General features: G+C 30.9%; 1 protein-coding gene across 4 annotated transcripts in view; it reads left to right on the forward strand.

Annotated features, from left to right (window-relative positions):
• Nucleotides 1-18,903, forward strand: part of LOC139524338 (centrosomal protein of 164 kDa-like) — a 52,293-nt gene extending 33,390 nt beyond the window's left edge. For all 4 annotated transcript variants that reach the window (XM_071319099.1, XM_071319102.1, XM_071319100.1 and 1 more), the window contains 15 exons: nt 38-181; nt 898-1,050; nt 1,433-1,626; nt 3,633-3,808; nt 4,339-4,385; nt 5,845-5,933; nt 6,394-6,547; nt 6,968-7,123; nt 7,573-7,711; nt 8,092-8,259; nt 9,975-10,080; nt 11,631-11,719; nt 12,122-12,203; nt 13,275-13,439; nt 16,151-18,903. In XM_071319099.1, the coding sequence (XP_071175200.1) occupies nt 38-181; nt 898-1,050; nt 1,433-1,626; nt 3,633-3,808; nt 4,339-4,385; nt 5,845-5,933; nt 6,394-6,547; nt 6,968-7,123; nt 7,573-7,711; nt 8,092-8,259; nt 9,975-10,080; nt 11,631-11,719; nt 12,122-12,203; nt 13,275-13,439; nt 16,151-16,301 (2,013 nt within the window). In that variant the 3' untranslated portion in view covers nt 16,302-18,903. The remainder of the gene's footprint in view (nt 1-37; nt 182-897; nt 1,051-1,432; nt 1,627-3,632; nt 3,809-4,338; nt 4,386-5,844; nt 5,934-6,393; nt 6,548-6,967; nt 7,124-7,572; nt 7,712-8,091; nt 8,260-9,974; nt 10,081-11,630; nt 11,720-12,121; nt 12,204-13,274; nt 13,440-16,150) is intronic.
• Nucleotides 18,904-26,934: the final 8,031 nt, after the last annotated feature.

Consider the following 26,934-nt stretch of genomic DNA (forward strand, 5'->3'; position numbering starts at 1 on the left):
TGGACATCTTAAGTTTTAATTTAATTTTGATTTACAGGAAAAGAAAGAACAAACTTTATTAGAGGACAAGTTAAAAGTGGAAACAAGAAGGCTTCAGAAACAGTATGAGAAAGACACAGAAGAAGTACAGAGAGAATATGAAAGAAAGAAAGATGCAGTTAAAGAACAGTTAGAGGATGAGGTAATTAGTCAGCAAAGGTTAAAGGGCAACTGAAGGAATTTTGTAGTACAAAAAGGTTTATGTAAAAAATTACGGCAAAGTATAGTAGATAACTGCCTTCTCATAATACAGAAAGGATTTAATGAAAATAGGTTTATTGACCTCTAGTTGCTCTGATGCACATAATTTGGTCCTGTGGGTAGTTGTATTTCTGGCAATCATAACACAGCTTCTTATTTTTGTATAACTTTATTTTGATGCTCCACTTAGGGGCATTATGTTTTTCAGTCTGTGCGTCGGTTTGTCTGTCCAACTGTCCTTTAGTCTGTTGGTCCCGTTTCATGTTAAAGTTGGCAAAGGTAGTTTTTGATGAAGTTGAAGTCCAATCAACATGAAACTTAATACATATGTTCCCTATTATATGATTGTTCTAATTTTAATACCCAATTTCACAGTCCACTGAACATAGAAAATGATAGTGCGAGTGGGGCATCCTTGTAGTGTACTATAACTTAGACATAATCCTGTTGTCTTATGCTTGATGTGGAGATCAAATGATGTATTCATACTCTTATAATATGTATTTATTTTTTGTTTATTCAATGTTTTATATGTTTTTGGATGAAAAGGCAGTTCATAAATTACTCAGATAGGCTTATGCCTTAGAAACAAAAGAAAAATCAAACTGTTAATATGTACAATTCACTTTCTCATTCACTAATATTTCTCTTTTACAGGACGAAGATTACCAAGAAAAATTAACTGAATATGAAAGAAAGAAGACAGATTTGAATAAATTGATGAAAAACTTAGAAAGTCAAGAACAGAAACTGGCAGAAAGAAAGAAGAAATTCAGAGATGAAAGTGACGGATTTGATAAAGATCAAGAGGTAACTAATAAAGGATACTCTCTTAATTATATATTTCTTGAGACCCTTTTCCATTCACACATAGTTTCTATCTAATGAAGACTGATAATTTTCATGTATACCACTCGTAAGAATAGTTCAACGGCACACAGAATTCTGCTATGAACAGTTGAGTTTCAAAGGTGTCATGTATTTAATTGAAGGTGATGAAAAGCTTTCCAACAACTAGAAAATTGTGTAAGCAAGGTTTCGTAATCATGTTTATAGGGACATACTTTATCAATAACACATTGTAGGCTTTATACAATTGTTAATAAGACATTGCTTTTTTGACTGTATACATAAATATGGTTGATTAATATGGTTAATTTTCTCATATTTATGTTATGATATTTTTTTACAGGCAGCCTTTTCAGGTAAGGCATCAAACCTGGGAGAGAAAGAATTAGAAAGAATGAGAGAAGAAAGAAGACAACTGAGGGAAGAAATCAGATCTTTACAAGATGCTGTGGATGCCTTAAAGACAGAAAAACGACAACTGGAGGGAGATATTACTAAGTTGAAATTCAATAAAGAACAAATGACCAGGAAAATTAAGTAAGCAGTTGTTGATTTAGTATTTTATTTACTTTAATGATCTCTCATAGATAACGATAACTATGAAAACCTACAATAATATAGTTGCTATGGCTTTTTAAATGTAGTTATATCTTCAAGTAGTAATAATTTCTCATATCATAGAAAGATATTTTAATTAGTGAATTACTCATATCATATATATTCTAAGTAGCAAATTTCTCATGTCCTAGAAAGATATTTTAAGTAGTAAATTTCTCTTCTTATTATGGAAAGTAGCGAATATCTTACTTTGAAAAGAAAATCATTGAATAGTTTAATGATATTTCTCAGCTTTTAGAAGTTAATTTAGCAGCATTTCTATTTATTGTCATTAGTAAGAGTTGTAGAACCTTACATATAGTAAAACCTGGTGTTGCAAAGCTGAAGACTGAATAAGGACAATATAGCCAGGTTTTACTGTATTTCCAGACATTTTTAGAATCTTTTAACTTATATTGTTTACCTTTTACAGTATAGATAGATAGTAAGTATATAGCAAGCCCTTGGTATACAGGGTCTATCTGTTGTCTATGTTATAATGCATCATGTATCATGTTTCCCTTAACATACTTTCCTATCACCGTACGAATTACAGCTTGCATTCTATATTTCATAAATATGGCTGTAGGATGTAATAAAATGTATTGCATGGGTAATCACGTTTATTTGGATTGGTCAGTTTAAATTTGGATTTGTCAAGAGCTTACAAGATATTTAAATACTTTGGACTCACTGAATACCAATTTACGTGGATTTAAAGGGGAAAGGTACCAAAATTGTTTAGGCTTGTATATAGAGTTTGTCAAAATCAGGAAATCAGGCCTGGTTCATGTTATTTTTCAGTTGTTCATTTTTTTCTTTAAAACATTAAGCATTTATAAAAATTTTACAGCCATATATGTATATATAATAATAGAAAATGCACCTACAGTAGAATTTTATAGAAAAATAATTAAATTTAACATTGTCACATCCATAAAACCTATTACTGATATAAAAGTTAAAACTTGTCTTTACTGGTCATAAACTTTAAAAGGTGTAAATTTCGACTTCCTCATAGTAAAATTTAAAAAAATGCATGATTATTATCAAAGTTCTTGCATGACTTGTATTGGGGTCAACAGTTCATCAGTTTTATTTTGAAAAGTTTTTTCATAAAGCATTGCTTTTTTCTCAGAAGCTTGTATCAAAGCTTACAAACAGAAATTGTCTTATCTTCTCAAATGCATTTCTGGCAATGGACCTGCTTGTATATACACTTAAACAACCAAAATGCTTGCCTGTTAATATTCTTATACCAGTGCTTAATCTCTATAATTTTCTTTTAATATCTCAAATTTCAACTAAACTAAAATGAAATGGTCAGTTCATTTACCTATGCAAATGATAGTTGATCTTAAAGTATGTATAGACTTCAGATTAAGAGAAGATTTACAAATGACTTTTATCCTTACATAATGAAAGAAGATGAATTACTTCATTAGATGTGACCAAAATACTAGAGTTTCTATAGGAATGATTTGTTAGAACACTGTTAAGTTAAACATGCATGACTTATTAGATATGTTAGTTTATAGTTACATATAAATCTGCATGTTGGTGTTTTGTGCTTGGTAGATGGCAATTAAGTTCCTATCCTAAGATCATTTAGGTTCCATCTGCAGTCTGCGTCAAAAACTTTTACATCTACTATTCTGGAAACTAAATATCAAAACTTATCCTTATATGACTATATAAAATTTTGACAATTTTAACTAGTCCAAATCAATATTTACTAGTCTGGGTCATCCGACTAGTGGCTAAAGTTGCAGACTGCATCTTGTCGGACACAGTATTTTATATCATTGATTCATGTGTATTAGAAACTTTTCATTTTTCTCATCAATCAACCAGATTTTATCCAAATCTATGAAAATAAATGTTAATTTTTAAAATAAATTCTATTTTTCCAGGTTATAATGTTAATTGATTGCTTTTATTTTCAGTGAAATGCAGAACAAGATAGACAGAAAAAGTAAAGATTTTACATCACTCAATCAAAAAATCATCGATGCTGCAGAGGAAGAAAAGTCTTTCATGGATGAACGTTTACGTGCCAGCAAATCTGACAAGAGAAGAAGAAAACAACGATTTGATGACACTGATTTTAGTGATGAAGAAGGTGAGGGTTGTTTAGTTATTTATTTCAACAAGACTAAAATATTTGGTTATTAAAAAATAAAAGCATCAGCAAAAGTGTTACCACATATCCACCCTGATACACCTCAGTGCATGCATCCTGATTTTATTTCCATGTCAAGGTTGGCTTTTAAAATTGTTCTAATGCTTTAACTCATTCAGTCATTGTTATTTGTATTGAAAATGTGCTGGTAAAGTTAAATTCTATTATTTTAGATTAAGGGTTTAGAATTTGTAAAAAAAAAAAAAAAGAATACGCTATTGTCAAAGTAATTTTATCTGTGGAAACCAAAATTCATGATTTGTAAATGATTTGTTTGTTTTAGAATTTATAATTTCAGACTTTCCTCAAATTGAATAAATGATAAATATATGTTTTATGGCATACAAAGGCAGTTGTTTTGTAACTTGCCGCAATATAACTGTCTGATAATACTGTAATATGAACTATTTTACCTGTTTGTATAATATTTTCAGTCATAGATTTAAAGATCATTTATATTTTTTTGTTAGATATTGGAAGGAGGCGAAGAGGTCAAGACAGAAGTGAAGATTTTGATGTAAGTTCTCTAATTATTTAAAATGTTACAAACACCTGACAATGAAAATAAAGTTGCATAAGAATATAAATGTATATGTTCCAGACCATATGAGTATTTGGACCATACAACGATCTTCATATATACTTATACTCATGTGAACTGACCTATGTGTATAATCCAGCTAATTAGCATGATTAACATTTCAAAGGTGTCGCACAAAGTAAGAGTTTCAAATATCGGATTTGACTATTCAATATTGTTTTACATACAGTATTTTTGTTATGGATACAAGGATACTGCCTAATATTTTTGTGTATCAAAGTACTGGCTGTATCTCTGAAAATATAAGCCAATACATTGTGACATCATAATTACCGATAAAATGATTAATAGGTAGTTTCGTTTTTGATACTGACTATATTATGTGGAATATATCTAAACTCTCCCTTCAGGCTCTTCTAGATATACCACATGATATAGTCAGTATCAAAAACGAAACTACCTATTATTCTATATATGTTTGGTATTTGCCAATGAGAATTGAACAAATAAAATCCCCCAGATATCATCAATCAAAACATCTAAGGATCTTCAATGATAAATTAGTGACCAACATCTAGAGATCTTCAATGATAAATTAGTGACCAACATCTAGAGATCTTCAATGATAAATTAGTGACCAACATCTAGAGATCTTCAATGATAAATTAGTGACCAACATCTAGAGATCTTCAGTGATAAATTAGTGACCAACATCTAGAGATCTTCAATGATAAATTAGTGACCAACATCTAGAGATCTTCAATGATAAATTAGTGACCAACATCTAGAGATCTTCAATGATAAATTAGTGACCAACATCTAGAGATCTTCAATGATAAATTAGTGACCAACATCTAGAGATCTTCAATGATAAATTAGTGACCAACATCTAGAGATCTTCAATGATAAATAAGTGACCAACATCTAGAGATCTTCAATGATAAATTAGTGACCAACATCTAGAGATCTTCAATGATAAATTAGTGACCAACATCTAGAGATTTTCAATGATAAATTAGTGACCAACATCTAGAGATCTTCAATGATAAATTAGTGGCCATACAACATTTTTTCTATGGGTTGCCTATCATTGATGTATACCCAACATCATCTTTTATTCATATCTTAATTGCTGAAAGTCTTTGAAGTTACAAATGATCTCAGTATTCAATAAAGTCTACCAAAATTCTGCCATAGGATTGCTACATGTTAATGTGTTGAGTGGTGTATTTTTGTGCATTTAAATGCAGTCATTTTCACCAATAACTATGTATTACTAAGAAATCTTCTCTAGCATAAGAAATGTGATAATAACTGAAGGTATACTTATTGTCACAACATTGCCTATTTAGCTGTGATTTTAATAATTATGCAGTATTTAATTTAATACACACTAACATCATGATATGCTTTAAAGTAAGAATTTATCTTGTAGGATCCATCAGTTGGTTATAATAACTATGCTTGGCAGGACTTACTTAGTGATGAAAGTCAGTTTGATGATGTTCCTGCCTTCAAATCTAGGTAAGGTCATATAAATTTAAAAATCAGTTTGATCAAGTTCTTGTGATAGAGTAAGGTATTGTGATAATTAGAATTTGTAAACAAGAGAAATGAATAGGCAAGTTACATTGTATTTTAAAATTTCTAAGTATTAGTCTGATAATCAACTTTATAAATTGAATTTGTCTAAGAAGACAGACATTTGGGTGAATTTTTCCACATTGATTTATGTTTTACTTTTATCATACAATTTATTCCATATCTTTTTTAGGTAATTATTTTTCAAAGATTACTTTTTTGTACATTTCACTTTTTAGGCTGATTTTTGATATTTACCTATCTAAATGAGAAATAATACCCTTTTTCAGAAAATGCAGACCGTTAACTTTTGAATGACATAAGCTTTAGGAATGTCTTACAACTAAATTGTCCTTTAACTTTGTTGAGAACTGTTCATTTTGAAGTTTATAATCATTTTCAGTGGGGTCAGACAACAGTTTGCCAAAGAAATAAATTCAATCTCCATGGCTAAAGAATTCCTACGTAAACAACGACATTCCTTAAAACGACGTCAGTCTGGACTCACTGCAGCTAGACAAGAATTAATGAAGGACATGATCAAGCAGGGACAAGGGGTAAGTTAATTTGTTTTTATGCTTCTCCTACAATAGTAGAGGGGCATTATGTTTTTAGGTCTGTGTGCCAGTTCCTTTGTTTGTCTGTCCCACTTCAGGTTTAAGTTTTTTGTCAAGATAGATTTTGATGACGTTGAAGACAAATCAAATTGAACCTTCATACAAATGTTCCCTTTTGTATGATATTTCTAATTTTAATGACAAATTAGAATTTTGAGCCCAGTTTCACAGTCCACAGAAAAATAGAAAATGATAGTGGTTTTGAATAGATAGTTATGAAATAAATAGAATGTCTTTATTTTTTAGTCCTGTAAGTTTGAATGTAGGCACATGATACTGATTTTCAATTACGATCATAATTTATTTATCCTCACGATAAAACATATATTTTAACTTTTAAAACTCTATTTTATTTTACAGGGGATGTCAGCCAGTGTACTACAAACTGTCCAGCAGTCATTAGACAAAGAAACAGCAGAATTAGATGATTTAGCCAATCATATGAAGACAGGATCTAAACTTGTCAGAGAAAAGGAACGAAAACTTAGACACTTACGGAATAGGTTTGGTACTGATGTAAGTTACTGTAGTATATGTTCTTCAAAAACAATTATTTGCGTATTTCATAGCAACTAATCTAAACAATCAACTAGATCTTAAATCTATGGTTTTACTGTTGGGAATTCCTTAATTATAAATGGATATACCTCTCCAAAATCAGGAATTTTATAAGTGGTTGCCAATGTTATTTGATGTGTTTTTGTCCATTTTGGAATTTTGTGGTGACATCACATCTTATCATTATCTCTGTTACATTTATTGACATTTTGTATAAACAAGTGGCAATTAGAAGTTACAATACGATATATGTACTTATCTTTCTGTGATCATTTGTGAAGGGCATATAATGACCATCTTGATATTTATCAATTGTTAACCTGTGTTATTTGTGCGTTTCTTTTGTTTTTCCATTCAGCATATAAAAAAGGATTGCTATTTTCAAATGATTCAATTTTATATTTCAGTCTGCCAGTGATAGTGAAATAGAGTATTCTCCCTTTGAATATAAATACCAGTCTCCAATGATGCCGTCTGCTGACCTCAGTGATGAAGAAAGTAGTGGAATCAGTAGTAATGACAACGACCTTGATAATGTTATAAAAGGTAGGGTTCCACTTTGTCAAGGTCAAAGATAATCAGCATAATTGTATATTACAGAAAGTTGATAACCATGATAATGCTCATTTATAATTGACAAGGTTAGAGAAAAGTATTATATGTGGTGACCTAAATAATGTTTTGAAAAATTATGTTTGTAATTTAAAAAAAAAAGAAACATGTTATTTGCAGTAAATAATGTTTATTAAAGAACTTTTTGAAAGTTGTTATACATAAGCAGTCTAGTGTATATTTAGTACATATAATGATCAATAAACTGATACAATTACAGCCATTGCTGCAACCTATATTAGCTGACACCTACGATCTTTTGTACAGAATACAGATATCTATTGATTATTCTACATTAATCTTATTGTTTATAGCTTTAAGCAGACAAAACAACCAACTAACAGAGACCATGTCAACTTTACCAGCAGCTAGCGGTACAAACCCTATAGCCCAGTCTCTACAGAAAGTTAACTCAGAACTTGCCAGAATTATATCTGTAGTCGGTTATAATAATGTGCCAAACACCCCTGCTGTTACACAGGGTAAGAATATTTGTGTTGGATAAAAGAGGGGAGGGTACCAAAGGGTCACTCAAAATGAATAAATTGAAGAAAAACTGACAACACCATAGTTTAAGTGGATTCATTTATTTTCGTGGGTACCAATTTTTGTGGATTGAGGAAAACTTGCATATTCAAGGATATTTGTGGTTTTGGCAATTTCTTCAAACATTCCTTTAGAAAAGAAATTATTCGTTAAATATTTTTAATTCGTGGTTTCCCTGTACCCAAGAAATCCTTGAAATCCATGAAAATTAGTATCCAACGAATTTTAATGAATCTTCAGTAATTAAAAATTCAACTTCTTTTTCAGTGATCTGCAAAATACTTGTTTTAGAATGCATTCATGAAAAGGATTATCCATATAAAGTTGCCCTAAATCTGACACCTCCTTTTCAGTACCCATGACATGACTTAGCCAAATATTCCCACAAGGGGCAAATATATGTGTAGACTTTTTCAACACTACTAATCTCATTGTTTGTGCCACCAATTAATATTAACCTCCTGCTCCCCTTTGGCTTCCTCATTATTTGACTCATTATAGCCCTCACTGTCATCTTTCCCCTGCCCACCCTGACCAAGTCTTAACCTTTCCTCATTAAGTAAGTAAGACCTCTTTTCCGGCATTAATAACATCAGTTTCACTGAACCTGCAAATTCTACATCAGTTTCGTCTGACGACATTTTCACACTGAAATACTAGCAGACGAAGTTGCACTTCCTAAACTGCTTTCAATTTCGTGCATTGTTCTCCCGTACATTCACAGCCCTATCCGCTTATTTCACCCGATACTCAATCAAAGTGTATGTGTCACCCGAGTACCAGCTTTTCAAAGCCATATCTCTGTTTCCTCGAAATCGATAATTGTTTTTGCAGCAAAGCCATGAACGCGAAAAAAACTTACTTGTCTAGTTCCGATTTGTGGGGGGAATAAAAAGATCGCTATCATATTTATTTAAGATATATTGAACCATTTATTTTTATTGTATAGTTAAAACTATCTAAGAATAATAAAGGGCTTCATCAAAACACAGAAAACAGCTGTACTTCCACTCCTCGTTATCGAGAGAAGCCATTTTGAAACCCAACATGACCTCAAAACGTGTTTCCGGTTCTAATTTTAGAAAATAAAATTTTCCGATTTGATTTATTTACCTTTCACGATGTTTTTAATGCTGTTGAAGAACTGAAATATTACCCTCAGATATCGTAGATTTTAATTGAAACATTGATTTCAACTGTTAAGAACGGCAAATAGCGTAAAATTGCGGCTTTTATTGGGACAATATTTATGTTTCCTGTAGGATACACTCGCCCTGCGCATCGTGTATCCTCAAGGATACATCCGCCCTGCGCATTGTGTATCCTCAAGGATACACTCGCCGCGAAAGGGTTATTAAGCATGATTATTAAATGTTTTGAAAATCCTTTTTTTCAATACATGTAGCAAATTCAGAGGATAGGAATGAAAAGTTGATGTCATTATTGAATTCTTTACCACAAAGAACATAAATGAACAAAACCAAATGTTGATTATCAAAAATTAAATTGCTGGCTTGCCACATAAAACAGAAGAAAGTCATGACATTCTTTGATCTTACATCCTTACAATCATGTGGTTTATTATTGTACAGATGTTTTAATTACAATATGTGTTGTTACTATTATTAATGTTTTGCCATTTGAATTTCAGGTGTAGAAAACAAAGGAGGCAGTTCATATATACCTATTTACATGCCAAAGCCTCCTTCAGTGGCATGGTCAGAGCCACCTCCTTCAACAGAACTTAACCCTTATTTGTAAGTTTTCAACACACCATACAGTTTATAAATCTACTGATGTTGTTTTCTGTATTGAACCTCTTTAAGGGAGTTCGCTTCTCAGTTTCAAAGTAATTAACTTTTCAAAGCACTAGTTTATATTGATAGGGAAGTGATAAAGGAATCCAAAGAGCAAAAAAAATATATAGGTCACCGTGCTTGTTTTTGAGATATGAGCCATTAAAATTTTGGCGGGAAAAAATTCTCTCTTGACTTTTCATAGCTTTATCATTGACAAGTGGAAGTTCTCAAAAACTGTTAAAAAGTAATTAAAATTTTATAAGACTTTTACAGATGGCTTATTATTATATATGTAAAAGATTTTCAAAAAGAAAAATAGGGGTCACCGGGCAATTTTTTTCAAGGCATTCAAATTGATAAAACCAGAGGATTCCGAAAATCTGACAAAAATCCAAACCATGACAAACCAGCTTCCTTAATTGGGTTAGAGAATTGATTAGAAATTCAAGAAATTATATTTAATTTACATCATGTTTAAATATTACAGATGGCTTTTCTGCATATTGTTCCTTTAATTGGGTTAAAGAATTGATTAGAAATTCTAGAAATTTTAAAAATATAATTTACATCATGTTTACATATTAGGATCATTACCAATCTTTCTAGTTAATAACAACACTTCGTAGTGTAATAATAATGTTAAAAAAACATCAAGTGTCCAGAAACGATCATAATTTAAGAATAGAGAAACTGAAAATGGAAATTTGGAAATTCGATGTTATGAAGATTGGTCATATTTTAAATAAATGAATTGAATCTGACAGTCACCTAACATTTTACAGTGACTTACTGTAAACCAACTTATTTTCGCGGATACTTTATTTCGCGTATTGCCATTTAAAGTCCACTTCGCTGCTACTTAATTTCGCGAATTTCTAATTTATATAATGTAGTTCAGTAAGGAAATATCCAAGTGTAACATATTCGCGACGATTTATATTCGCGTTATTTTTCTACTCGCGAAAGTCGCGAAAATAAATCGCTCGCGAAAATAAGTTGGTTTACAGTAATTTGTAAGTGTTCCTCTGCCAATTGCAGTTCATTCAAAATCATGACCCAATTGCTATTTATTTCGTCAAAAATCAAACACTTCAACTAACTAGAAACTTTACGATCTGCTGTAGAATAACAAGTCAAGTAATCAATGATAGTAGTGCAAGGTGAAAAATTCTACTTCATTGTTACTATTACGATGCATATAATTTCTTTAATTATTTTTTGTTATATAAAAAAGATGTGGTATGATTGCCAATGAGACAACTATCCACAAAAGACCAAAGACAACTATAGGTCACCGTACGGCCTTCAACTATGAGCAAAGCCCATACTGCATAGTCAGCTATAATAGGCCCCAATAAGATAATGTAAAACAATTCAAACAGGAAAACTAACGGCCTTATTTATTGTTAAAAGTCGTTTGAAAGGTAAGGTAGTACTTTGAATAAATAAATCCACAATAATGTACCAGTACTGTTAATTAGTAAACATTACATACATTTATATTTTAGAAGAGACCCTAATCATAAAATAGACTATTCTAGTCTGGTGTTATCTGCTGAGCAGTCATTAGAGAGAAAATGGAGAAAATATTTTGGAGGTGAGTACAAATTTCGTGTTATTTTTTTTACCACTACATATATTAATTTCATAAATTATTATAAATGTTGAATGAATGTGTACTTTGATAGAATGATCAGTAATGTAATTGATAGATTGCCATTTACTTGATATTTAGCCACTATTTGTAATCGGAAAGAAGATTTGAATCAATTGAAATGGATAATATGTACATATACATATATATTAAAAAAAAAAAAAAAATACAAAATCATTTTGCCAACATAGTATTTGAGTATAAGTGCCTGTTTCAGTTATCAGTTTTGAAGTATTAACCTTAAAAGATGACTGCATTCTGATGCAATACATATCATACTATTGACCTTTAGTTGGTTATTATTTAGCATTACATTAGCAATGTTTGTATGATATATGTTTTCAGATCGACGACCACCTATTACCAGTATTCCCACCACTTTACCTACACATAACACTAGTATGACTACAGGACATGTAACAGTTAGGTAAATATATTTTACTGTAGGAAATTATTTCATTAAAAAATTGTACATTAATTAGGCCTTGGTTTTACAATTTGTCATGTTAGAGTCGTTCATAATAGCCTACAATGTGGTATAGGTTTTGTTCATTGCATTGTTGAACACTGTACAGTGACTTACAAATGTAAATATTTAGGGCATTTGGTCTCTGGTCAATTGTTGTCTCATTGGCAGTTACAACAAATCTCCATCTTATAAAGACATTTTTTATGCCCCACCTACGATAATAGAGGGGCATTATGTTTTCTGGTCTGTGCATCCGTTTGTTCGTTCGTCTGTTTTTCCGTTCGTCCCACTTCAGGTTAAAGTTTTTGGTCAAGGTAGATTTTGATGAAGTTGAAGTCCAATCAACTTAAAAATTAGTACACATGTGCCCTATGATATGATCTTTTTAATTTTAATGCCAAATTAGAGTTTTGACCCCAATTTCACGGTCCACTGAACATAGAAAATGATAGTGCAAGTTTCAGGTTAAAGTTTTTAGTCGAGGTAGTATTTGATGAAGTTGAAGTCCAATCAACTTGAAACATGATATGATCATCATCTTTCTAATTTTAATGCCAAATAAGAGTTTTTACCCAAATTTCAAGGTCCGCTAAACATAGAAAATGATAGTGAGAGTGGGACATCCGTGTACTATGGACACATTCTTGTTATTTTTCTTATTTGGATTTAAAAACTTTCAGATAGTAATTTTTTTTTTTATAAAAGTACATGTACAGTATTTATATTAGTGTTTACACATGAAACTGATAAAATACTAAATACAAGCATGTTTCACTTTTTGAGAGAAGGCTGGTGTCAAAATAAATAATGATGACAGACTAGTACAAATAGTCTGCACAAATTATAATTAACATGCAAAATATATTTTGATTAATGTTGTGTTGAGACAACGTAACCAAAAGATTGACTTGACATAGTTAGAAGTTATATGATTCAAGTTATTGCAATTTTAACATGTCTTATGTAATAAGAAATATATGTAGTCAATTACTTATCAAAACTTACTTTCCAATTCTTTTGAATTTACAGGGAGCAGTTACGACAATTTAGACTAAGTTTACACGATCATTTCCCATCCAATGCTAGCTCAACACAAGATAGACTGACTGAACAACGACAGTGGTTGAAAAAATTTGGACAAGACATTAGTTTTGGTGGTTCAATAAGAGGACCTGGGTCAGAGACTGGCTCAGTGTATCCTTCATAGCAGACCAATTTACTGTAAATCCGTCCATTCTCATTTGTCTCACAGATGAGAATTTGTTTTGTCCAAAATCTGGTACAGAACAAAGTTGTTCTGTTATCAAATCTACTTCGTCCAAGAGGAATTGTGTCTTTTGATTCCTTAAGATTTAAATTGATCTTTTGGGTAAAGATCTGAAGTTATTCTTCAGATCTTTTGGGTAAAGATCTGAAGTTATTCTTCAACATGTATTCCAAAAAAAATTTAAATTGAGATCATGTCCTTCTGTTTCATTTTAAAAAGTTGACATCATTTTTAATTTATTATTCCCTGTGTGTTATCATTTGAAGAACGTTTTACCTATTTATATAACATTTTTATATCATCATAGATTATAGATCCGTCCACATTTTAGTTTTACATTTGTAAACTTATTATGGTGCTTTAGTATTGTACTGCTGTCTGTAAAAATGGTATTGATAGTGTGAAGCAAACTTCAACAAATAAAAATAGTCAAATTTTTAAAGATAACTAAGATTTAAAAAGTGTACTTTTATAGTAAATATGTTCATTTCTGATTTTTTAGTTGATTGGCAATTATTTGCTTTGTTGAAGACAATACATTTTTACAGACAGTAACTGTTTTAACATAGATTACTAAATGTAGAATTTTTAGAGACTAATTATATGTATTAGTGCTACATCTTTGTTGCTTGGTGTTGAGCTACTAATAAATCAAGTGGTGAATGGTGCTTAGATATAACTTATCTTGTACTGAATACATTGTGGTACTATTCTTTATTTCTTTTGAAAAAAATGCATCAGTCTTGAGAAAACATGACATCCTATACAGAGATGACAATCTTACTACTAGTATTACTTTAAATTAACTGTGATATTTCAAGAAAATCAAATTCAACGTAAATTACCTCACAATTACTTGTAAGAAACCAATATATTTGAAGGAAAAGTTAACCTGGATGATTTTTTTCAAGATTTTTATAAGGAATAGTAACACAGAGCTCATACTATTGTGTTTTAAAATTACAATGAAGATGACCTTTTGACATAGGTTAAAAAAAGTAGGTATTCAAAATGAATTCAAATGGATCATTCAGATATTTGTTTATTTTTAAACATGTAAATTCATACTATTATTTTTCTACAGAATTCTACCATTTCTTATTGTAGTTGGTATGAACATGCTTGTTTTGTGATTTGAGTGGCATTATCAACATGCTTAATTTGTGATTGTTGTGGCAGCAAGTATATACATGTAGTTGTGGAAGCTGATTTCATTGTTTTGTACAGATCTTGGTGTGTGTGGCATTTACTGGTAATGTCATTATAGCCTTAGCTTAGTGACTGGCTCATAGTACCTCATGTTACAGCATCCTTGACTTAGTGACTGGCTCATAGTACCTCATATTACAGCAGCCTTGACTTAGTGACTGGCTCATAGTACCTCATATTACAGCAGCCTTGATTTAGTGACTGGCTCATAGTACCTCATGTAACAGCACACTAATCTAAAAAAAAAGGTTTTAAGACAATTAAAAACTACACTTTTATTATAAAAAAGAAGTGTAACTCGTGATAATAGATTTTTTTCCAGTAAATCTTTCAAGAACTTTCATTGAAATGGAATCATACAAAGACATTACTTGTGAACTTTCAGACAGCTAGATTAGAGTTTTTGAACATAACAATAGACTTTCACAGCTAGTTTACTAATTTATGATTTAGACAGTTAACCAGTAATATTTTTTTGCTTGTACTAACTTTAATGCTATCAATATACAATATTTATTGCAAGAGGAGGAATACTCAATCATCATGAAATTTTATTAACAAAAATTAAAACTGCATAAATAAAAAATGTCTTATTCAAAGTTTTCATTTAAATAAAAATGTGTCTCTACATTGATAGCATTATAGCTTTGTCTGTAATCTTGCATCTTTCTTTCTTTCTTTCTAGAAATAGGACCATATAACAGAGAATTTCATTCTCATTTACTTTTCATATCCCATTCAGATTAGCTTGATAATAACACATTACCTGTTGTACTCTGAGGACTAATTAACACTCATGATTACTTTGCCTATCATAAGTACACTTCATTGCAAAGGCAATTTACAATGGTTACAGATTTGTAAAAGTATAAAGAATGAAAATGACAACATTAAAACAAATTTGAAGGCCCCTTTAAAGGTTTTGTAGGACTATGAGAGCCCTTTTACGCTTAAAACCCCCATGTACATTTTGAAATGTTGGTAAGTGGTAGTACATATTCATTTGTTGTTAAATTTGATCACAACACTCTAATGGGTATGCATTTGCAAATTTTCAGGTTTCGGATTTTAAATTTGATATTGTACAAGGGAACTGTTGCAAGATTTTCTGATTAGCCTCTTTATTCATTTGATAATCATTTATTCTACCCAGTAAAAATATTATTTCATTAAAAAATGATAGGTGTCAAAAAGGGAAAAAAAATCCCAGAAAAGGTAAGTCTCACATTTTTCTGCTTTTTTCACTATTTTTGTTATATTGCTACAGATTATCATATAGATTTGAAAGGAAAAGACATTAAAAATTACATTATCTAAAAATGTATTACTGAAGATTATTTCTGGTAAATGTAAAAAAAAAATAGACCTTCAATATGATAGTCTGTAGCAAACACATTTTTCATTTGTTTTGACCTTGACCTTGAACAAGACAAAGTTTTGGTGAAGGATATAGAAATGATGGAGGAAGGTTAACAGAGGCCTTGTTGTCAACGTCAACACCACAACGACGACCTTCTGTACAGGAAAATGTCCGCCTAGAACTGGATCAAAACAATGAAATCAGACTGAGACATTTGTAATTGCAACTATTGTCAGCCTTGCCATTTGTGAGAATTTGTGTTGCATTGTCTGAATTGATAAAAAGAAACTTATGTCAAATCAAAATCAGAAAATGATGACCAGATCATCAAATCTAGTGATCATTATACATTTGTACTCTTGATTATGGATTTTGCTCATTCTCATCAAATGAAATGATAGTTTAGTGTACAAACAAGATCATATTTTTAACAGACTGTGGATATTTTGTCCAAGGAGTGCTACTTAAGACAATAGTTATTAAAATGACATTATTTATTTCGTTTATTGAATGAACATATTTTTCTATGCAACCTATTTGTATTTTCAATTTATACTTATATTATGAAATGAAAAGTATATATATTTAATAGTGTAATTAGAATACAAACACAGTATTTTACTTGCCAATTTGAGCAGTTGGTAGAATACTATGTGTAGTAAACTTAGTTTTCATAGAGGTTGTTTAATTGCTCAAGTTGATATTGAATGCCTGGGATACACAGTATGATGAATTCTGTCTTCTCTTGAATGCATATGAAGATTAGTTGGACTATGAAAATAGGCATTTTACTTCTCATACGTTAAAACAGGGGCAGATCCAGCCATTTTCAAAAGGGGGTTCCAACCATATATCCCCATTTGACTGCATTGTTCGTTAAAAAAAGGGGGGGTTACAACCCTGTGATCCCCTCCTGGATCTGCCACTGTTAAAAGCTTTTACAATAGACTGCATGAAGATAATAAGGAATGATGAGAGAAAATTATAAGGCAGAAACCCAAAAAGAAAATTATATTTTTTTTCAAAAAGCATCATATATATACATTATTTTTTTAGGGGTTTTGTTTTACCTTTCTTTCACACACATTTAATGTATAAGCTCAATTTGTTCATTTTCAATAATTTCCTAACATTTAATCCAATCTGTGACAAAAGAAAACAAAACTTTATTTGATAAATACTTTTAAAAGATGCCACACAACCATTCCTATATGCTCAGATTATACATGTTATTATCCATCACTTGCTTTTAAACTGCTTCTTCAGATATATTTATAATGACCAACTGAAGACAACATTAACATTGTAGACAAAAAACATTAGAGGTCTAAAACAAAATTAGTAATAGTCTGTGAAATGCTAATAGAAGTTGTTTCGGACGCACTAAATTTATAAAGTGTTGAAATAAATGTTTTACATTTATATCATCAGTTTTTGTATTGGTCAAGTCAGTATCCCCTCCCAGTGGTCAGTTAATATCATGAACATATTTGTAATAATGACTACCTGTATTTAGTTGCTTTATAATATGATTGTTAACATAAATCTATGCAGCTTTGACTACTTATGTTGTGTTGTACTGATATTAAATGTGACATTTTTCGTTAGTTTAAATTTTGCAATTTATTTTGAGGTATTCCTTATTCAATTATCACATACATTTGTACTTTCAAATGAAAACATTAATATGATCTTATAGAAAAAAAATGATGTGCGTATACACCATCATGAAATCTAAATTAATAAGTTTTTGTAAACCAGTATTGCCCACAGGAGGCTGTAGCCATGATTTCTCTAAGGGGAATAGAGTGTCATGATAGTCAAATCCTAATTGGAATCTTGACTTATTAGTATACTTTTTTTCAGAGAGGGTTTGTCAGAACACCTCTCATCCCCTGGCTATGGGTATGCTTAGTAATGTCAGATTTCGAAAGGATGAAAGAGTTATTCAAGTTTACATGTATATTCACCTTCATTTCACTTTGAAGAAAAAAATTTGACATAGTCTCTCACAATTTTGCATCAATGTCTGATGACCCTAGTTCTTTATTTCCTCCTTATGTATTAAGATATTTGCTCATACAAGTTTTACTAGAGAAAGGTCATCTTTCAGTGGCCAGATTTATAAATCTAACAAATGAATGATTTGAATGTATGCACAAATGCATTTGCTAGGTGATGGACATTTTTGAACATTTTTTTCCCTCATTTGCAGAAAATATGAAACCGATTTCTTATCTTATGTGTCACCCACATTTACTCATGGCAATATGGAATGCATTTCACAAAATCTATTGACCTTATTGTACTGTAAATTCAGAAATTTGTGTGTGCATTTATTGTTGTACTTGTTGCACAGCGAAACAAAATTGTGATATGAATTTTGAGATTTATAGGAAATGCTGCAAACAAGCAATACTTTCAAAATTCAAAATGTGAGTTTTTTTATTTTTGCAAAATCTACCGTTGTAATTGCAGCAATAATAAAACATCACAAAAATTTCTGCTAAATTTGTCACGACCTATGAGAACTCTGACCTGTATTGTGTGATCTCCTGTGACTCATTTTTATGACTTTCCTGTGACTCACTTTTATGACTCTCCTGTGACTCACTTTTATGACTCTCCTGTGACTCACTTTTATGACTAAGATCTTTTATTCTGACTTGATTTTATTATAAAGTTATATTTGAGATTGTTAGACATTGTTATCATTATGTTGTTGTCAGACTCATTGTATTTATAAGCATTAATTATGAGATTTATATAAATAAAATCCCGTCCAATTTATATTTGTACATAAAATAAAAGTTAAAGTTTTCTTCATGTGTTATTTTTGTCTCACCAGGCTAGCAGAGTCGATATATACAGATCATAATGTGCTGTATGTTACCATCACATTTGTGTGAGTCCACACTTCCATTTAAGTGGCAGTCTTTGTAAGAATAAGACAATGTAAAAGAACTTCAAAACATGACGAGAAAAAAAATGCACCTTAACCACCCAATTTAAAGTAACCCTCATCCTGAGTTAGAAGTGATAGGTCTTTCATTTCTGCATGTCTGGTAATTCTGGTAGTTTGAAAAAATCTGTTGATATTTTTTGGTAAGAACAAAAGCAAATTACGGAGTTAGCTCCCCTTAGTTACAAATTTCACCCAAATTAAACTTTTTAATACCAGAACAGAAAAAGGATGTAAATGCTATATTTGTGCACCATTATACATTTTTAACTTAAATTAAAGTAAACTTGAGGGGGAGATTGCTAGTCATGTTTTACCACTGCCTAGGCAAATTGGCATTTCATAATAGTTGAAAAAAACATTTAGTTTCTGTGTTGTTTAGAGGGGTCATGAATTTCTTACCTACTGTTGTGCAGCATCTCTCTTAGCTAAATTACAGAAAAAGAGAACTAGATGTATTAAAAAATGTGTGTATTCATTCTAGCTATTTTAATTTCTGAGGTTTTCCATGGTTCACAAGGAGTTTTTAGAGTGGCATATCATCGCTAATATGCAATTCCTCTAACATAACTGGGCAGAAATGAGCAGTATGAACAAAATTAACCCATAACCTCCTACACAATACTGTTTGGCAAAAAATTTTAATTATCAGCAAAAACAACTAAAATACCAGAAAACATTGGATGATTTACCGTGTATATACTCATTTGAGTTTTTGCCTAAAACTTTAAAACTATCATAGATAGTTAGGAACTGGGACCAACAAAAATGATCAGCAAAAGTTATGCCATGCTGCAAGTTGACAAATGCATTAAGTTTTACCCTTTGTTTGTAAGTGCATAAATTGGTTTCTGTTGACTTAAGGATGTTTGCTCCTCTATTTTTATACGACCGCCAAAAAATTTTGCGTCGTAAAATGGATATCATGTTGTCGTCTGAGTCGTCCGAAAACGCATTTAGTTTCCAGAAGAGTTAGTGAATGGATCTCTATAAATTTTTACTAAAAGGTTTAATACCACTAAAGGAAGGTTAGGATTGATTTTGGGGGTTATGGTCACAATAGTTTAGGAATAAGGGGCCAAAAAGAGGGCCCAAAGTAAGAATTTTTGTAGTTTTCAAACAATAAATTGTGTATAAGTATATGAATCTCTCTGAAACTATACCGCAAGTTTCCATACCATGAAGGTATGGTTAGTAATGACTTGGGGGGGGGGGGGGGGGGGGGGTGTATTGCTCAAAATGTTTTGGAATTAGTGGCAAAAAGGGGGAAAACTAGGTTTTCCGGACAATAACTTTAGATTTAGTGAATGGATCTATATAATTTTTTACCACAAGATTCAATACCACTAAAGGAAGGTTGGGATTGATTTTGGGGGTTATGGTCCCAATAGTTTTGGAAATAGAGGCCAAAAAGGGGGCCCAAAATAAGCATTTTTGTAGTTTTCAAACAATAACTTGTGTTTAAGTATATGAATCTCTCTGAAATTATACCACAAGTTTCCATACCATTAAGGGATAGTTTGTAATGACTTTGGGGGTTTATTGCTCAAAATGGTTTTGAATTAGGGGCAAAAAAAGGTGGGAAACTAGGTTTTTCTGGTCAATGGACAATTAAGACAATTTAAAAGCAGTGTAATTAAAAAAACAGTTAACATACAATGTTTGGTATGTTCGGATTTACCTCCCTTAAACTACTTGTAAATAATGTATAAAGAAATATCAGGTTTTGGACTTATTGCAAAAAAAAAAGGGGGGGTAGTAGTTTTCAAATTTTTTTTCCAAATTTCTTAAATTCCAAATTTTTGAAAAGTTTGAAGAAGAAACTTTAATTGCACAATATTGCATAATAGATTTGTAAGATCTTGACATTTGTTTTGTGTCAGAAACTCATGTTATGTCAAGAATTTTATCATATCCAAATTCAGAGCTGTATCAAGTTTGAATGTTGTGTCCATACTTGCCCCAACTGTTCAGGGTTCAACCTCTGCAGTCATATAAAGCTGCACCCTGCGGAGCACTGGTTTGAATTTTTGACAGATTTTTGAAATCGTCTAGTTTTATCCATGTATTGCCATTAACAAATTTTGCACACTAACCCCTATTTTTATTTCCTAATTTTATTGCATAAAAAATAAAAAGACATATTTCATAATCTTATCAAATCCTTGTTATTTTTTAATAGTTTTTGAAACAAAATAAGTGCCAATGTTAAATATCTCGAAAACGGAGCACACGGGCACTCAATTTTTTTCTGTTTTTTTAATTTCCTTATTTATATACTATAGTTTCATAACAGCCCTTTAAAAAGCTTGTTATTTTTAAACAGAGTAGCAAACATCATTAAATTTGCCTCAACCAGAAACTTTTGCACAATGCTTATTACATGTACCATCAAACACAAGGTGGCTGTTCTCTGGTTATCTCCCTTTACTGTATTTGAAGTGTCAGCACTCTTAACTTAATGTTATACAACTTCTACACAATGCTGACCAATGCTTATTCAGCAACAGGAAACCAACATCATTTAAAACATAATTTCAATGTTGTCATAAAGTTTTATTAAATTATAAAAAAAATCATTTAAAACAAACACTACCCAATTAACTCATGATTTATATTAATATTTGAAGGATCTCATAATTGATTTGAACAACCTTTTAAACTAGTCGCACTTGTTTCATCCCCTTTGTAGTCATAAGTAACAGTGCAAACAAGTACAAAGTACTAATCATCTGTCTCTTTTTGTCTCCAACTTGAATGACAGTTTACATGTATTTTTCAATTAATAATAATTATTGAACATTTTAAAAACAACCCTTTGTGTTGAATTGTTATTGACTGTTATTACTACACATACCAAGATATAATGTTTCAATCATATTGAAAGCTAAGTGAAATTTTTAATACTTGAAGCATACAGTTTATGAGATACATTGTTTAAATCACACAAAGGTCTAACATCTTTTTTCAGAACAGAGTATAAGACATCAAAGCAATCTATAATGGAATTTGATGTAACTGTTGTACAAAGTGAGAGGTTCAGCGCTTTAAAACCAGGTTCAATCCACCATTTTTGTCGAGCCTTCGACTTTAGTCGAAAAAGCGAGACTAAGCGATCCTACATTCCGTCGACGTCGGCGTCGTCGGCGGCGTCAACAAATATTCACTCTGTGGTTAAAGTTTTTGAAATTTTAATAACTTTCTTAAACTATACTGGATTTCTACCAAACTTTGACAGAAGCTTGTTTATGATCATAAGATAGTATCCAGAAGTAAATTTTGTAAAAATAAAATTCCATTTTTTCCGTATTTTACTATAAATGGACTTAGTTTTTTCTGCGGGGAAACAAAACATTCACTCTGTGGTTAAAGTTTTTAGAATTTTAATAACTTTCTCAAACTATCCTGGGTTTGTACCAAACTTGGACAGAAGCTTGTTTATGATCATAAGATAATATCCAGAAGTAAATTTTGTAAAAATAAAATTCCATTTTTTCCGTATTTTACTTATAAATGGACTTAGTTTTTTCTGCGGGGAAACATTACATTCACTCTGTGGTTAAAGTTTTTAGAATTTTAATAACTTTCTTTAACTATCCTGGGTTTGTACCAAACTTGGACAGAAGCTTGTTTATGATCATAAGATAGTATCCAGAAGAAAATTTTGTAAAAATAAAATTCAATTTTTTCCGTATTTTACTTATAAATGGACTTAGTTTTTTCTGCAGGGAACCATTACATTCACTCTGTGGTTAAAGTTTTTAAAATTTAAATAACTTTCTTAAACTATCCTGGGTTTGTACCAAACTTGAAAATAACCTTATTTATGATCATAAGATTGTATCCAGAAGTAAAGTTTGTAAAAAGATTACTCTGTTTTTTTCTGTAATTTACTTTCAAATGGACTTAGATTTTCTTACAATCATAAAATAGTAACAAGAGGAATATTTTTATTGATTTTTTTCCTCATTGTTGTTGAGCCTGTGATTTACAGCAAAAATAGGCGAGACACTGGGTTCCGCGGAACCCTTACAAATTTTCTTCATTTGAAAATGCCTGTACCAAGTCAGGAATATAACAGTTGGTGTGTTTTATCATTTGATTACGGACTTTCCGTTTTGAATTTTCCTCAAAGTTCAGTATTTATGTGATTTTACTTTTGATTACACTGAATATCCAATTAATTGTTTTTATGAAATATAGAAGATTTGTTTTACAAATTAAAGAAAATATTTGGCAATGAATTTTTGTTTAACATTGATACATTGAGTTAACATAATTAGATATTCTGACCAGACTGTACTAAGGTTAAGTACAGGTCTTCAACTTTCTTGTAATAAAAGTATATACATGTATATAACAGGTATAACAAGTATCAAAAGTACACATATTCATTGAAAGTTTAATAAAAAGTAAGTGCCTTGAAATTAATTGGTTAACTGATTATTGAATTGCTATGATAAGTTAGCAACTATTAAACTTCACACAGGGTTATGGTTTTTTATAGGACCACAAAACATTTTGCAGTCGTATATTGGTATTACATCGTCCCAAGACATTTGGTTTCCGGACAATAACTTTAGTATAAGTAGATAGAAATCTATGAAATTTAAACACAAGGTTTATAACAACAAAAGGAAGGTTGGTATTGATTTTGGGGGTTTGGTCCTAACAGTGTTCTGAATTACGGGCCAAAAAAGGGCCCTAATAAGCATTTTTCTAGTTTTCAGACAATAACTTATGGAACAGTTTACGGATCTCTCTGAAATTATACCACAAGTTTCCATACCATAAAGGGATGATAAAGATTGGCTTTGGGCAAAAAAGGGGGAAAAACAAGAGTTTCCTAGCTAATGAACAATTTAAAAGCAGTTTAAGGGAGGAAATTCCAATCACAAACTTATAAGTACAATGTTGAGTTACCTCCTTTACAATGCTTTTAAATTAAGTATAAAGAAATGTTGTATTTTCTTGAGATAATTAGCTGTCAATTTATTTTTAAAAGTTACTATTTTAAAAATAGATAATAAGGAATATTAATTTTAGCCATGTCATTTTCTATTTTAAGACTTTTATGATGTATTTAAATGGGTAATTATGGTTGCAAAATTCATTGGAAATTTGAATTGAGATTATGACCATTTTTTGAAGGAAAGATTTTTTTTTGGAAAAACGGGGGGGCTTTTTCAGACTTCAGGGTTTGTTTCTTTTTTTTGAGGGGGGGGGGGATAGTGTATTGCACAAAAAGGAAAAAAAAGTGAATATAAATTCAAATCATATTACCAATTCACAGTTCTTTGACGACAGTTATTCTGTGTCAGAAACCTATTATGTGTCAAATATTTGATTACAATCCAAATTCAGACCTGTATCAAACGCAAATATTGTGTCCATTTTTGCCCCAACTGTTCAGGGTTGGACCTCTGCAGTCGTATCCAGCTTCACTCAGCAAAGCAATTTATTATCTGAGTCAGAAAGTTTTTTTTATGCTATCAAAACATTTTTTTCTTCAAAATTTAACACTATAAGGATCATTAAGGGAAATCTGGATTTAGATTTTTTTTTCATCTGATTGACCACAATATATTTTTCATCAAATTGGGGATACGTATATTTTTTAACGAAAAAACATAACCCTTTTTGAAGTTAAATGGTCGTTCCCTTATAGATTGATTACATTCGAGTGTTCATCTCATATTTCTTCACAGTTGCACTTCACTTATCTAAAGCTAAATAGCAGCATTGAGATCAATGCTTCTACAGAACAGACCATGAGGTTTGAGCCTCCTCTTTGATAATGTGATTAGGTGGTCGTTTTGAGAGTGATTATTTGAATACCAGACAAAATATTTCATCATTATTTGATATTCTAGGACTGTATTTTTGATTATTTAAAAAAAAATACTAATGATTATGTGGTTATATATCTATTGGCAAAACAAATTGTGATGTATGTAATTATACTTGTCACTGCCATGAGAGGCCTCGTGTCTCAGTTTAAGAAACTGGTGTCTTTCTTGTGATCTCAACGAAAGCTATATATTCTATGTCTTTTTGAAATTTATTTTAATCTAGAACTTTTTAAGAATTATCAGGCTCTAAAAATATGGAATTGATCTGAACAATATACTGTTTTCTGAAGTCTATATATAATTGATAATTATAAATTAAGACATCAAAATACGTAGTATAAAGTTTACAACTTCTATATGAATGGATCACACCTCTATTAAGACATTAACATGCATCTTGCAACTTGAGTTCTTGGTCACATGTGAGTATCAACACTTGACATTTTTTTCATTTTATAAAAAAGAGAGAAGACAATTAAAAAATTTCAGTCAACGAGAAATTTACTGGGTTCTGAAGTATGAAAATGCGCAATAGATAAGGACAAATTTACTGTGTTGGTTTTTTTTAAGTCCAAACAAACCCAATAGATTGTTTCTGCAAAAACACGAAAACGCGAAGTTAAAAAGAAACATGAACTAGACAGTCGATCTACAAAAAAATCATTCTTATACATTTTAAAGGTAAAAATGATATTTAACACAATTTAAAACAGTCTATCCGTCCGTCTGTCTGTCTGTCCTCTTTTTTCGTCATGCTTGATTTATTAATTGGTTTATTGCGTTACGTCCAATGGCAAATATTCCAAGCGTGTTCAGGACGATTCATCATGGTTTTTTTTTATATTTGGTACATAGTTTTACCATAACTAGTTACTGATCTAGTTCGAATTATAATCCAAAAAATATATTTTTTAGCCGTGAATGGAATACTTTTTGTCATGCAATTCTCTATGAATGCTCTTAAATTCGTCCTGTAAGAACTATCAGCTCTAATTAATTCGAAAATTTTATCATTTATTTTATATGAATAAGATGATGTTCTACTCACAAATCACAATCTATATATATATATATATATATAAAACTCGTCTAAACATCAACCCAACAATGTTAGATCTGTAAATTTGCTTTCGCAAATTTATGGTTCTTCCCTCGCCGGGATTCGAACCCATGCTACTGTGATATCGTGACACCAAATCGCCTGCACTGCAGCCGTCCCGCTAGACCACACGACCACCTGGGCTCTCAAAAAAAGAGCTTTCGCTGGCCGTGTGTTACTGGCCTTTCCTCGTCAGTTTTAATCTAGCGGCGTACTACAGTACATGATATATAAGGCATGAAGATGTTATTGTTACAGATCAGCTAAATTATCTATAGTAAAGGATCCTACAAATTAATGTAATATACAGTCACAGAAAATAATTATATTTATAAGTACGTCTGAGTCAGTGACAACTCTACAACAGATGTATCCATCGGATCGCCATCAATGATGGTGATACATGGCTGTGTACATAATGTATATACAACTCGTCTAAACATCAACCCAACAATGTTAGATCTGTAAATTTGCTTATATATATATAGACCGTATGAGTATTTGGACCGTACGCGTACGGTCTAGACCGTATGCGTACTTTTTCGAAATACTCATACGGTCGGACCGTACGCGTACGGTCTGACTAATATCAAGGAGTTGATCAATTGTACTAGATACAAATACATGTAACAGATCAACATAACTTAACTTTCATATAAATTGAAAAAAAATCAATTGTAATTGAAATAAAAACTTTACATTTTAACTTTTTTTTTAAATCACGCTAATTAAATCTGTAAATCTCTAGTATTTAGCATGTAGATCAGTAATACATAATATACTAATTGAATTATGACAATTATTCTCACTGAAATTGAATGCAAATAATGTGGGAGGACAATTGCTTTAGAATATTTAGCAACTTTTCAAAAAAATGCTAATCGAAAGGAACATGATTCGAACATGCATGAACTGAAAAAATGTAAATATGAAAAATATA

This window comes from Mytilus edulis, chromosome 5, assembly GCF_963676685.1.
Source record: "Mytilus edulis chromosome 5, xbMytEdul2.2, whole genome shotgun sequence".
Taxonomy (NCBI): domain Eukaryota; kingdom Metazoa; phylum Mollusca; class Bivalvia; order Mytilida; family Mytilidae; genus Mytilus; species Mytilus edulis.